Below are 15,052 nucleotides of genomic sequence, written 5' to 3'. Positions count from 1 at the left end.
TAAACACTATTACGGAAAACGAAGCAGACAAGGAGAGTGGGATTTACTGAGTAGGTAGGGGAGGTGGTAATTGAAAAGAGTGAGAAAAGAAGGCCTCAGTGAGAAGGTTACATGGGGTTAGATGAGGGAGCATCCATTAGGTTAAAAGAAGCAGCAAGCATAAGTGCTCTGAGGTGGGAATATACTGGTGTGTTCTAGAATCTGCAGAGTGTGGCTGGATTGAGTGAGAAGGGAAGGGGTCATTAGAAATGAGGTCCCAGAGGTTAGTGGGCAGACTCTATAGGGTCGTGTAAGTCTTTGAAAGGTCTTTGGTCTTTCCTTGAAGTGAGAATCAAAGCCCTTAGAGAGTTTGAGCAGAGAAGTTACCAGAGTTGGGAATGGAGGTTGTGCATATTGTCCTTTATATCTGATCTGTGACTAAAGCAGTAATGTTAAGACAGCCTAGGAAGAACATCAATTTCCTAACGTTAGCAATAGGAATGGTTTATAAAACCCTGCAGCTCTATCCTGATGCTGCATGGCAGTTATCTTGTGTGGTCCTAAATTGTTTTGTGTAAAATAGTTCTACTTCCTCAAGAGGTACCCTGACAATGTTGCAGATGCTGCAGTTGCCCTTCAAACCAGATGTGTATTTAACTCTCTGTTATATAACTGCTGGTTCCTTTAGCCAAGATGCCAAGTCCAACTTTTTTTTCTCCAATTAATCACATCCTGGGATTGATTATAAATCCAGTATTGCATGTCTTGTGCATAACTGTTCTAAAGAATCTTATTTTATGTACCATATGTACCAGAATAGTGTACATTGCCATGTAATGTAAAAAAGAAAAATCGACATAAATAATGCAGCCAACTATCTAAGTGTTATACCAACTAAAACAATAAATAAACCTTGAACAGTGGGAAAAAAAATTGGGAAAATGGACCCCAAATATCTCTCCAGACCCTTGACACATCCTTTCTTAATACTACCTTATATTTCTCTTGAATACCCTTAGCAGTGCTTTGCCTGATTCTTGGTTATGAATCTGTTTATTCAAAGTGATGATATTTTGCTAGTTTCTGCCAAAATTGATTGGGAAAATTTTAAAGTTGGTTTTAAATTGTGGCACTTAAGGAAAAAGGCTATTGTTATAAAATTTTGAGAATTTGGTTCCTTATCCATTTGAGATAGGCTGGGACTTGGAATCTTCTACTGGAGTGCTTGCACCTGGACAAAAGTCTCCATTGAGCAGTAAGATACAAAGAAACTATAAGTGACTAAAATAACTACACCATGCACAGTTGGAGCAACTATGAGCAACAGGATACAAAAAGGCCAGAAATAAACTACAAGTTTTTGAGGTGCTGGGAGCAAAAAGCAGGGTACTGCACATGATTCCTGCACATAGCACCTCCAAGGGCATGGACGGACCACCTAAGTTAGGCCTCCTGCCCAGCCCATGGGTCCACCCCCATTGTTACCCCATGTAAGGATCCAAGCAGCTCTTCTCTGGGAGTGGGCAAGGGTACCTTTTTCTCGCTTTCGCTCCCTTGTGCTGCAGCATGAGCCCTGATTAAGCATTGCCTGAAATTCTCATCTGGCCTCTTATCAACTTCTATTGGTTAAAGAGTCCAAGGACCTAGGCAGTTAACATTTAGTAAGCATATAAGAAAAAAGTAACATGATGGTAAATTTATTCCAAGAATGCAAGATTGGCTTATTATTAGAAATTATGTTAACATAATATATCTCATTAACAGATTTTAAAAAGATCAACAATGTGATCATTTCCTTTGATATTGTAATGGCATTTGATAAAGGTCAACGTCTGTTTCTGATTTTTAAGATCTTAATTAAATGAAAATAGGTGGATATTTCACTGAACTTTTAATACATACATATACCTTAAACCAAAAGCTAGTATCACACAAAATGATGAATCAGTAGAACTATTCCCATTAATGCCAGAAACTTGACAAATATGCCTACTGCCACTCTTAACATTGTTGCATAAATATTAACTAATAAAATTGACTAAAAAATAAGAGGAAGTAAGATGTAAAAGTATCATTGTAAGTATGCTTTTGAATACTTAAAAAACCCAAATTAATGAACTAATTACTACTAGAAACAATGAAAGTTTATATTCATTTATGCATACTTAATGTAACTTTTTTAAATATAAAAAATCAGAAAATATGAAAAGATTTCTGATATAATAGCAAAACAAGTAATATACTTTGAAATAAACTTAATATGCAGGATCTATATAAAGAAAACTTTATACTTCTACTGATGTAGGTAAAAGAAGACTTAAAGAAATGGAAACAGGAAATTCCCTGGTGGTTCAGTTGTTAGGACTCTGTGCTTCCACTGCAGGGGGCACGGGTTCAATCCCTGGTCTGGGAAATAAGAAGCTGCAAGCCGCATGGTGTGGCCAAAAAAAAGGAAATGGAAACAACATGTATTATTTTCAGATGTAAAGATTCAATATTGGACAGATGTAACTAAAATATAATGCAATGTACATTTGTAGAATATGGCAATTCTAATAAAAATGTCAATTTTTGAAACTTAGGCTGATTATAAAATTCATATGGAAATTTATATATGTGGATCAAAAATAAAACTTCCGGAAGAAAACATGGATTCTTTTATTTTTAAAGGCTTTCTAATAATGGAGTTAAATCCTGAAGACTTAGAGGAAATGAATGAAAAACTGACTAACATAAAAATGTAGAAAGCAACTACAATAGAGAAATACTACAAAGAAAGATAAAAGTGAACTGGGAAAATATTTATAATATGTTTGCTTAGTAAGGAGCTATGCTCTATCATATATGAAGAGAGTGCTTAAGGAAAATACCAAAGCCCAATAGAAAAATGGGCACTAGGAATAGACAATTCATGTACACACAAAACAATATAAACAGTAAATAGAAGAAAAGATGCTGTGTCTCACCCACTAATAAAAGAATGGAACAATGAAACAATGAGGCAACATCTTTTTTTGGATTAGATTGGCAAATATTTGAAAGAATAATACACGGTGTTGGCAGGAGTGCGTATCAGCAGGAACTCTCATGCCCTATTGGTGGAGAGTACAGTATTTTGTATTGCAATTTGTCAGTATTTTCTCAAATTTTAAAATATGTGTATTGTTGATTCATTAATTCCATGATAGTAATTTATCCCATAAATGTGTTGACATGTACATAAGATACATAAATAAGGGTGTTTTTCATAGCAGTGTTTGTAATAGGAAAAACAAAACTAACAACAAAACAAAACAAAACTGGAAAGCACTTAAGTTTTCAGAAGTAGTCAGAGGACTGTAGTACATCTCTAGAGTGGAGTACTTCTTTCAGTTATTCAATAGAATGAGTTAGATTGGTTTGAATTGATAGGTAAAGCTCTTTGAAACAAACTAAGAATAAAAGCAAGCAATAGCATAGCTTCTGGACCAAGTTTCCATTTGTGGTTTTAAAAAATTATAAACTGGGGACTTCCCTAGTGGCACAGTGGTTAAGAATCCGCCTGCTGATGCAGGGGACACGGGTTCGAGCCCTGGTCCAGGAAGATTCCCACATGCCACAGAGCAACTAAGCCCATGTGCCACGACTACTGAGCCTGCGCTCTAGAACCCGGGAGCCACAACTACTGAGCCCATGTGCCACAACTTCTGAAGCCTGTGCACCTGGAGCCCATGCTCCACACAAGAGAAGCTACCACAATGAGAAGCCCGCGCACCGCAACTAAGAGTAGCCCCCGCTCGACACAACTAGAGAAAGCCCATGCACAGCAAGGAAGACCCAACACAACCAAAAATAAATAAAATCGATTCTTAAAAAAAAAAAAAATTATAAACTGGAATTTGTACATGTGAATGTCTATAAGGATGCACAGAAAATTGGTGGTGGTGGTGATCTCTGGGGTTTTGAAGTGTGGCATAGAATTCGGGCTGTTTTCCTTGTATATTCTCGTTTGAACAGTTTGAATTTTGTTTATCATGGGCATGTGCAATTTTCAGAATAAAATCTTTTTTTTTGTTTTCTGTGTATTAATTATATTTTTCTTGGATTTTTCCAGATTTCTCTTGCACTTTGTTTTGTTTTGATGTTTGGAAACTCAATGTTATTAACTTCTTATTATGCTTCCTCTTTGGTAATTATTTGGGTAAGTGTTCCTTAAGTAAATGTCTGTTTTTGAAACTAATGGTTTACCAGTTTCTTTATCACTGGCTTGAGATTCGTGAGGGATTTTCTACAAGAACTGTTTCAAGTGTCTTACTGAATACATCTATATGTGATAATGTATTTAAGTTCTCGTTTCCAAAGAAACACAACAAAAGTTAATCTGGAAAACATAGTGCTTTGTTTCACAGTCCTAATCTGTCCTTTCCTCATCTTTTCTGTCACCTGACTTTTGGTCCTGGAGTTCATTTTAGAATGGTTTCTATGCTTTCGTCTTTTTCTTGTTTCCTCCCCTCTTTTCAGTGTTTATCCTACTCCTGCTCCACTTTCTGACCCCCTTTCCTCCCTCTGGCATCTCAAGCAGTCTCTCCTTGTTCCACTGTGATCAGAGGCTCAAGGCCTTATATTTTTAGTTTTTTCCCTTCGTGTCTATTTGAATTATTCAGATAGTTTAAATCAGGTGATGATTCAGTTATATTTTACTAGATCACTACCAAGAACAGATTTAGATTATGGGGAGACTGTCTTATAGAATTAGAGCAAAAGGTAAAAGGTTATCTAACTCCTTCTGCCACTTTTGGCAGGATGACTTTCTAAATATAAGTCTTTCTAAATTTAAGGACTTCCAGAGGTGGTTACTCTTGTTTTTTTGCCGGTGGGTTTCTCCATTACAATGTTTTGCAAACCTAAGAGGAAAAAAATTATTCCTTATATTTAACATGCATGTGCTTTAGGATTAGGCTGGTTTTTTGAAGATGAAAGCACACTGCACTGTCTTAACTGAAATGGTTTCTACTTCTTGAATAATCATTTAAGTAACTCAGATCACTTTGTCTTTCTTGATTTCTAGAACCCATTAACAGATTTGGAATCTGCTATTTCTTTGTCTGATTTTACAAGTAATATTTATTTAAGATCCCATTTCCCAGGAGTATGCCTCTTCCCAATCTGGGCCACCACCCTTTTCAGGTTGTGTGACTTGAGTATACTTAGGCACAGAAATTAGCAGTTAGCATGTGGTGATGCTGTGTTTTCAACAATGACAAAACAAAAACAAAAACAAAAACCCAGTAACTGAGTTGCTGTGCTGTGAGATTAGTGATAGTTCTTACAGTCATGAATTTTGTTTGTAATTAGGAAATGTGTCAGTGGACTCAATTCTATATTTAAATGTGTACATGGGGAAGTCCTGCTATTACTCAGAGTAAAGTACATGACTCTTGTTACTTGTGTACAGTACACAAGTACATTGAATGGAAGATTTCCTGTCAGTAAATCTAATCTTAAGTACATTTTGCAGGAAATTTCTCTTCAGTTCTATTGAGCACCTACAGTGTGTCAGGTTTCCTACTAGGTGCTTGACACTGAGGTGTGTCTTAGGTATGAATTAAGCATTATGCATATTTCACGTATTTTGGTGTATAAAAATAAATGATGGCAACAGGTACAGAATATAGCATGTTTTTGCATATTTAACTATAAACACATTTGCCTGTTTTTATTTCTAGTTATCACTTTGAAACAATCGTAACACATTTTGTGTTCTCAGATATTCAGAAACTTCTGAAAAGATTTAATTTGGGTTCATGTATTTATGTTTTGATTCTAAGCATATTTTTGCCAGGTTTGAAGTAGATTTAGATCTGTATAGGTACTATACTTTGGGAGTCTATTATGTACCTGGAAAGAAATAAGATTTGATAGAGGAGAAGTATTTAGTTGATCTGTTAAAAACTCATTTGTAGTTTATTCAAGGAGTTAGTAATATTTAACTTAAGGAAAATCTTATAACTATTAGACACCTGTCTAAAATTCTGAAATTATTATATACTTCTTGGTTCTTCGGTAAATCAGAACCAGTCATAGAAATCAATCATAGAAATTTATGTATGGAGATTCTGTTTTCAACTTTACAAAGTGACTAACTGACCTAAAATACTCTGGATAAAACAGGGCTTCTTGAAATCAAATGAGCTTGTGGTGATTCTATGTGAAACACTGAAAGTGTGCTGAAGTTTAGATTCTTGAGAGTCTTATTATTTAGAAGTATTTTTTTGGTACCTGAATTTGTGTCTTTAAGTATTAACTGTATGCTATGTTATTTTCTGCATGCAGGGTTTACTGGCAATGAAACCATGTTTCCTGAAAGTAAATGTATCTGAACTTAGTTTATGGGTAAGAATCAATCTATTTGAATGTATATGTTTTTCCTTCTCCAAAATATATCATTGGTTTTATGTTTTACTTTCAAGGAACTATCCTATATAATGCAGAGGATCTAACAGTTTTATAACATATTAAGGCTCAATTTTAATGTGCCAAATTGCTTTTTTTGTGAAGCAAGTTAAGATTAATATTGGATAGGTAGTTAAAGAATTTCAGTTTTATGTATGACCCATGTTTTTTCTGAGGAGCAGTGCATGTGTAAGAAACTGTTAGTAGAAGGGGAATTTAACTGCAATTGCTGTATAAATCTCCTATAAAATATATTAATTTTGACAACAAGGTTGTGTATATTTTTCTTTTTGATGATAGCCCCTTGATTTTGGAGTAACATTCTTTATTTTAATTTAAGGTGCATTTTTTTTTGACATTTTCTCTTGGATATAGAGATAATTACTTCACGTGTGATTAAAGCATTTATTTTTTTCTTCCTAGGCTATGTCTGTGCAATGGCTATATGATGCATCAGTTTAGTTTTGTTTTGCTATATTTTTCTTTTGTAGGTTATCCAAGGATGTTTTTGGTTATTTGGAACTGTCATACTCAAGTATTTGACATCTAAAATCTTTGGCATTGCAGATGATGTAAGTGTATTTTTGCTTAAACTTGGAAGACTTGAAATAAATCAAACAGGCTAAGAATGAATTACTAGAGTTGTTAAAGTACTACTATTTAAGCCAAATTCTAAGGTGAAGTCTATTCACCTGTTATTTTATCTATTTACTATAATAGAGAGTAAATATGACTATGTCTGTAGTCCATTCTCCAAAATTAATTTCTTGACATAACTCTCATATTTTATTGGTCTTTCTATATCACAAAGATTTTAAAATTTTAAAGTAAGAAAGCTCTAGAGACTTAAGCTCAAATTTTAAGGCCTCTACAGTCATTTTTCTCTGGTTTCTTTATAATCCCCTTTTGTAACAGATAAAGATGCCATCTTCAGAGACTCTTAAAGAATAGATCATATAACTTATTCTCTTTTTCTTCCAGTTTTCTAGTCAATGCTTGTGAAAGGTTTGTAGGTAATTTAATCCAAGTTAGTCTTATTAAGAGATATTATTGTTATTGGTTTTGCTTTTTTTTGGTGTTTGGGTAGGAGAGAAAATAAAATGAGAAGAATTCTGCTTTATAACTGTAGAGATTCACTCTATCTATAATTTTGTATTGCCTATTTTATTTTGATGTTTTGGTAAGCACATTAATTAAATTAAAAGAGAGAGCAGGACACCAACCAACATGGAAAGAGTAAAGTAAGCCACATATTTTTTTCTGTAATTTATTTTAATTGATGGTCTTTCTTCCTTCTGTATTAGATTAAAGTTGTGGTTTTGAAACTGAGTTCTGTGAAGTTCTGGGACTTCAAGGACTCTTTGGTGGGGTCCATCTACTTCTCAGTCCCCCTGCCAGCCCCTCTTCGCCCAGGATAGTCTTGCTTTAATCTCTTACATAGTGGACATTTATACATGTTTTCATATGAACAAAGGAATTGTTTGCTTAAAAAAGATGGAAAACAATGGGCTATTAAAGGGGTGGTCTACAACCTGTGAAAGACATTTTAAAAGTTTAAAAGCATAGTCTAAAATGCATTTATTCATTCATTCATTCAATGTACCTGCTATGTCCTGATAGTAGAATGCATCCTAGAGATACAGAACTGAATAAGACATGGTCTAGTGGGAGACAGGGACAATTTCTAGCAACTATAATACAGTGTAATGAAAGCTCTGATAAAAATAAGTACAGAGTGGGACTTCCCTGGTGGTCCAGTGGTTAAGACTCTGTGCTTCCACTGCAGGGGGCACAGGTTCTACCCCTGGTCAGGCAACTAAAGATCCTGCATGCCACATGGCATGGCCAAAAATAAAATAAAATAAAAATATAAAATAAAATTTTTAAAGTTCAAAATGTATTTTTAAAAAATTCATTAAAAAAAATAAGTATAGAATGCCACAGGAATACCCAGGGAGATTCAGGGATGGCTCCTAGAAGTCAACTGTGAAGATGAGCACTAAGTGGTGATTGAGTCAGCCAGGAGGCAGAGAATGAGCAGGAAGAAAAGGGAAAGAGCCCAAGTCCTGGGTTTATGGAATCTGTCTACTCACTGGGGGAAGACAAGCTGGTTAGAGTTTTAATTCAGGTTAAAGTGACTATTGTCATTTCTATCACAGCCTGATGTTGCACCAGGGCCAAAAAAAAAAAAAAAATACTGTAAAAAGTTATTTCCAAATCAGAAATAAGTTAGTTGCAGCTTTAGTATTTCTAGAAATCTGTAACATTGATCAAGGACATCAATGTTATAAATAAATTCTTAATTTTAACATTGGTCAAAGGAAGAGAATGGCAAGGCCACACGGCTCTTGAGAAGCATTTCCACCCACCCTTCTCTGTTAATTAGACACACACTTCCTGTCCTTTAGGAACCCAGCGAGGCATTTCTCAGTCTATCCTGGATTTCCCATCCTTGCTCCTATCAACATTTTTCGTGGTAAAATTCTGATGTTGTATACCAGGGAAGCTCAGTACTAAGTGCCCCAAGGTTTTTATTGGGGGCTGGTAACATAAGCATCCTCTGCCTAGCACATTATCAAAATTCCAAACTCCCAGAAAGAATGTAGGTGTTCAGTATAAGCCACTATTATCATTTAGGGTGACGGGAGCCTTCCGGAATTCAAGTTCCCTGATGCCAGCTAAGGGTCAACCTTGCAAGCAGGTTTTTCAAAGGATCCCCTTCAGACCTACTATGTTAACTCTCATCTGAACAGCAAGTTTGTCTCATCTTTTCCTTTCTGCCATGCCCACCTTGGATCTCCCATGAATATGCATACCACTTCCCAGTCAGTCATAGATTTGTAGAGAGCTTGGGCTCTCTTGGATCCACCAGCGTCTGTGGACAACTTTCCAGTGCACCAGGGATGTGAGAACTTGTCTCCTGTCATTGGTTGTCTCCTTTTCAGAATCTCTGTAAAATGTCTAGCTAGTCTGCCAGTCTACTCTTCACCAAACGAGTACTGTAACCCTAAGCTGGCAGAGCTGTGAATTTCCGCCTTTCATTTCCTCCTGAGTTTGATGCTTTTACTGATGGTGCATAAATTTTTTGCTCTCTGCCCCCAAACAAGTCAGCTCCTTGCAGTAGCAAAGGTTCTGCTTTTCATGGCCAACCCCACCCGGGTAGGACCGTTGGGCTGACCAAGCTGGGGGAAGCAGAGGTGATGTAATGGTGGGAGGGAGCGGCCAAAGCAACAATGCCACAGACTCCCACTATTTCCACCCAGAGCTCATCAGTTTTTTTGTTTGTTTGTTTTTTTGGCTGCATAGGGTCTTCGTTGCTGTGCGTGGGCTTTCTCTAGTTACGGCAAGCAGGGACTGTTCGTTGCGGTGTGCGGGCTTCTCATTGCAGTGGCTTCTCTTGTTGCAGAGCACGGGCTCTAGGCACGTGGACTTCAGTAGTTGCAGCATGAGGGCTCAGTAGTTGTGGCACGTGGGCCCTAGAGCATGCGGGCTTCAGTACTTGTGGCACATAGACCCAGTGGTTGTGGTTTGCAGGCTCTAGAGGGCAGGCTCAGTAGTTGTGGCGTTGCTCCACAGCATGTGGGATCTTCCCGGACCAGGGCTCGAACCCGTGTCCCCTGCATTGGCAGGCGAATTCTTAACCACTGCGCCACCTGGGAAGTCCCTCATCAGTTTTTTTGTGAATGCATGTTTCTCCATTTGTTTTCATTTTGATCAATTACTTGATCCTAATATGGTTTTTGACAGTTTTGTCCAATTTCATAGTTGTTATTGAAAGAGGGGATTTACTAACTTCTTCCTCTGCCATATATGGAAGTCCCCATATTCATGGATTTTTGCATGTTGATCCAGCCTTATATTTCTCAGATAACCTCACTTGTTTACAATGTGTTAGTTTTTCTAAATATTGCTGGATTTGGTTGGCTAATATTTTTAAGGACTTTTGCTGATATTTATGGGGATATTAGTCTGTAGTTTTATTTTCTTGTAATGTTTTTGCCTGGTTTTAGTTTCAAGGTAATGCAGCCTTCCAGAATTATTGGGAAATGTTCAATCTCCTATTTTTAATGAGAATTTATATAGAATTGATATTATGTCTTCCTTAAAGGTTTGTTAGAATTTGACAGTGAAGCCCTCAGGATACGGAGTTTTGTTCATGGGAGATTTTTCTACTACAAATCCACTTTCTGTAGGAGTCTATTGGTATTTTATGTCTTTAGAGGAAACTCACCCATTTCATATATATATATCATCAAATTTAAAAAAAATTATTGTAGAATTCAGTTAGCGAAAAATTCTTATTGAAATTTTTTGCATATATGTGAATTGTCTTTTATGCTCTTTAATTTTCCTTATTTGGATTTGATATTATATTAATCTGTAAAGACCTGCTTTTTATTTTTTTGCTATTTTTTCGACTTTCTATTTATTATATTAATATTTTCAAAGTACCACTTCTTTAAAGTCTTCCTTGGTTTTCTTGTATTGCTCTTTGTAATTGAATTCTGTCACCCTCATTTCTTGTCTTCTCATTTCTTTGGGATTGTTCTGTAGCATTTTCTGACGCTTGACGGAAAGTGCTTGGCTCTTGTTTTCACCTCTCTTATTTTCTGATAAATGCATTTTAAATCTATAAATTTCCCTCTAAGTACTACTTTTTCGTGTGTCTTACAAATTATTTTGTGACTTTCTTTTTAACCTAAAAAGTTTTATGTTATTTAGTTTCTAGCTGAAAGGATTTTTAAAGCCATTCCTAGTTACCATTTTCCAATTTTGCTGCATTTATGATTAGAAAAAAATAATTTGCATTATATAAATTCATTGAGATTTATTGTGGCATAGGATGTGAACATTAAAAAAATCTTTACTTGTGTTTGAGGGTAACATATAGTCTCTCTTTGTGAAGTTTGTATTCTCTGTTTGTGAGCTTATTAATATTGTTCAGATTTTATGTTAACATTTATCTGCTTTTTCTACTTTAGAGGGAAATATTTAACATTTCCAATGAACACTGTCAACTTTTTCTTCCTACAGAGTTTTTCAGTTGCTCTTCTATACGCTTTGAATCTATACTGTTAATTGCAAATATTATATGTTCGTGATATGTATAACCTTGCTTTGCTGTTTGTTTTATCAGCGTATAATGTCATTTTGTTGTCTTTTTTCATATATTTTTGTTTGAATTTAGTTTTGTGAGACATCACAGTAGCTAACCCAGATTTCTTTGGTTCATTTTATCTGGTATATCTTGTTCTCTTCGTCTGTTTCCAACCTTTCTTCAACCTTTCTGCTTACTTTTAAGTTTGTCTTTTGTAGACAATATGATATTGAATTTTTCCCCTTAAATCCAACTTGAGCATCTGTCCTTTAGTTAGTGAATTTAACCTCTTTACATTTATGGCAGTTATCATTATATTAGGACTTACTTCTTTCATTTTATTTGAGATTTTCCAAACATTTTACTTTCTTTTTAGATTCTTTTCCTTTTCAGTGGTTAGGTACTTTGTGTATTTTAGACCTATGTACTCTCCCTCCTATTGATTTCTTAAACTTATCAGAATACATTTCTTCCCCAGGAGACAGAGCATTTGAGATTCTTCAGCATATCCCATCACCCTTTATAGTTCCTACTCACTCCCTGACCCCCTACTTCATTTAGGTATCGTTTAGGGTTTTAGTCATGATGTGTTTCAGTTATAATTTATCCCCTTTTCTATGGTTCTTGCTCTTCTTGCTCTTTTAGACAATAATGAATTGAAAGTTTGGCAAATGTTTTCTCATTTGTTAAATGAAAACAATTCCAGCTTCCTCACATGGCTTCTTGTGGGAAGTAAGTTAGGTGATATAAGTGAGCACTTGGTGACATGTGAAGAATTACACAGTTGCTGATTGTGAGGCAAAAGTGTGTTTTATTCCAAGGCCTGCCCATTTTCTACTTCCTTCAAAAAGTCTTTTCCAACCGCTTTTCAGAAATCTGAATTAACGTTTGCTTTGCTTTTCTCTATCACACGTTGTCCCTTTGTGATTGACAGATGCCTGTGTGTGTTACCAAGCCTACCGGATACTGTGTAGTGTATTTCACCAGGTTTAACACCTTGAGCAGGGAGAACCCAAGGGTAAAAACCTTTGGAATGTTGATGATGGAGCGTGGACGGCAGGGTGTTGTTGGCGCTATCACTTGTCAGCAGCTGAAGGGAGACTGTGAAGTTGGAGGGTCCAGAAGTAGCCAGGTGTGGGAACAGCGAGCTCCGTCATGCAGTGGAAACTATTTTTAGGTACTATTAAGATTAAAATGCATTATTACAATATACGGCATAATCTAATGGTACCTCCCTTTATTCCTTACTAGGCTCATATTGGCAACTTATTAACATCAAAATTCTTCAGTTACAAGGATTTTGACACTTTACTGTATACCTGTGCAGCGGAGTTTGATTTTATGGAGAAGGAGGTAAGATGTGATTTCTCCTTTCTTTCCTTAGGTTTTGGTCCATTCATTTTTCATAAAGGGTGCTCCTGTTATTCAGACTCTTACCTCTGTGCTCTTATCTCAGTTTGAAGGAAAAGGAAAACCTGGCAGCTTAAAGGAAGATATTCCTATTTACATTAGTACAGCTTCCTGAAATGTATGGTGTTTTCTTATTTTGATAATTTAGAAACATGCATTCAGTCTAGCAATAGTTTTTAGGATTGAGTAAAAACAGAGGCATTTCAAGTCGTCTCTTTTTAGGGATAGCATTAGTTCAGTGAAGCTCTCAAGCTTTTAAGTTTCCACTCACTTTGTGATTGTTTGTTTGAATGATCTCATTGCTTTGAAATATCATTGAGTATAAGTTTTTCATTCCAACAACATTTTGTTCCTAAAACTGTATTCAGGTGTTTAGAAGGAAACCAGAGAGTAGTTTAGTGGATAGTGAGACAGAAGTCTGCGATATTACTTGATGTTCTTGAACAAGTGACTCTCATTTTTGGAGTTGTAGCTTACTAGTTTCTGGTAGTATGCTACAGGTAGATGTTGTGAGGACGAAAGGAGATACATAGGAAAGTACTTTGATATTTTAAGATATTTTATATTAAATACCATTTTGCAATACTTTATGAGCTAGTTTGGTTCAACAGACGTGTACATATATGCCTTTTTTTCACACCACCCATGTGGCCCCGATTTATGATGATATTTTATTATCTGTCAGACATTTTTCTTCAAAGCTGTGTGTGTGTATATATATGGAAGTGGCCAACAGTCCTCTGTTGACACGTTCATTTTCCCCGATCCCCACTGGGTCAGCCCATGTCCTAAATTACAGACCAGTGGAGGAGAGCGCAGCGCACAGCAGACTTTTACCAGCCAGACATTCTGAGTTGAGCGTGTCCTGCAGATGTACTGTTTCCTCCAGTGACCTATCAGTCTTCATTTCCTGTGTTCTGGCAAATGGTTTTGATAAAAAGTGTACAAATGGTAGTGTTGAACCTGCTGAAAGAAACTAAGGAAAAGTATCTTGCAAGGCGTTAAAATGCATGCTTAATAGCAGATCAAGCCTCTTTCAGGGAGGTGGTAAAGGAAGTAGAGTATAGACATCAACAGAGAAATTAGGACTCAGTGGAAATCCTTTAACATTATTGAGGATATACACACCTTTACAACCTGAGAGTATGAACCATCAGTTATGTGATAGAAGAAATTGTTTATTGAGGCGTAAGATGCCTTCAGTCAATTTGAAGAAAATGGCAAAGCTGTGTCCAGCCTGCCATTCCTCATCTCCATAGGTACCTTCACAGGGACGATGCTTTAGAGACAGGGCACGGTGCCAGTTCAGAGAGGGCATCTCTTGTATGGTACATCCATATAGTGGGGAAGAGGGAAAAATTTAACATGATATCATACCGATATGGAAAGACACTTAAGATGTATAATGGGATGAGCAAAATGGTCCGATCTTATTGACCTATAATTAGCACACATAGAATAAAGCGTAAGACACCAAAATTTTAACAGTTGTTTTTTTTTGGTGGAGAGATAATCAGTGATTAACTTTTTTTGTAATTTGCGTCTTCTAAATTTTCTATAATAATCGTATTTTAATTGTATTGTGCTACTAAAAAAAAAGTTAAAACAGTGAGGGGGATCTTTGCTTTTTAGATATGAAAATGGAAAGCAATAGTATTTAAAGTACAAGGATACCAAAACAGAAACATTATGACCAAAAACAGACAATGCTGGATAGACCCATGTGTAGGTACTTAACTATGTTTATGTGTATGTACTTAGTATGAAGTGAAGAGAGCACCACATACTATATCAATAAATGGTTAAAAGATGCATTGTTTCATGAATATTCTTTGAAAAATTGAATTGGGGTGAGGAGTCAGCTTAAGGCCTTGTATCATATTATACACCAAACTTCATTTCAGTTAATGTGTTAAATATAAATGAAGCCTGAAAAATTAATCTGAGAAAAATTTGAATGAATATTAACTTCATTATTAATGAGCATAATACAAGTGCAAAACATATATGAGAATGATTAATAGATTTGTCTGCATGTAACTTAAAACATCTGTACATTAAATATTATAAAAATTAAAAAGGAAATGACTAACTGGAATGATTCTTGCAATAAATATAATAAATGAAACTAGA

At 35.7% G+C, this 15,052-nt stretch overlaps 1 protein-coding gene across 4 annotated transcripts in view; it reads left to right on the top strand.

Moving 5' to 3' along the window:
- The window catches only part of DPY19L1 (dpy-19 like C-mannosyltransferase 1), a 161,085-nt gene that overhangs the window by 58,379 nt on the left and 87,654 nt on the right, over window positions 1-15,052 (top strand). For all 4 annotated transcript variants that reach the window (XR_014326456.1, XR_014326457.1, XR_014326458.1 and 1 more), the window contains exons 11-14: window positions 4,073-4,159; window positions 6,292-6,351; window positions 6,903-6,983; window positions 12,761-12,862. Coding sequence is in view for 1 of the 4 variants with exons in the window: in XM_082846637.1 (XP_082702763.1) it covers window positions 4,073-4,159; window positions 6,292-6,351; window positions 6,903-6,983; window positions 12,761-12,862 (330 nt within the window). In the remaining 3 variants the exon portion in view is untranslated. The remainder of the gene's footprint in view (window positions 1-4,072; window positions 4,160-6,291; window positions 6,352-6,902; window positions 6,984-12,760; window positions 12,863-15,052) is intronic.

Source organism: Leucopleurus acutus (assembly GCF_964270905.1).
Source record: "Leucopleurus acutus genome assembly, chromosome: 9".
NCBI lineage: Eukaryota > Metazoa > Chordata > Mammalia > Artiodactyla > Delphinidae > Leucopleurus > Leucopleurus acutus.
This window is presented reverse-complemented; position numbering and strand designations above follow the sequence as displayed.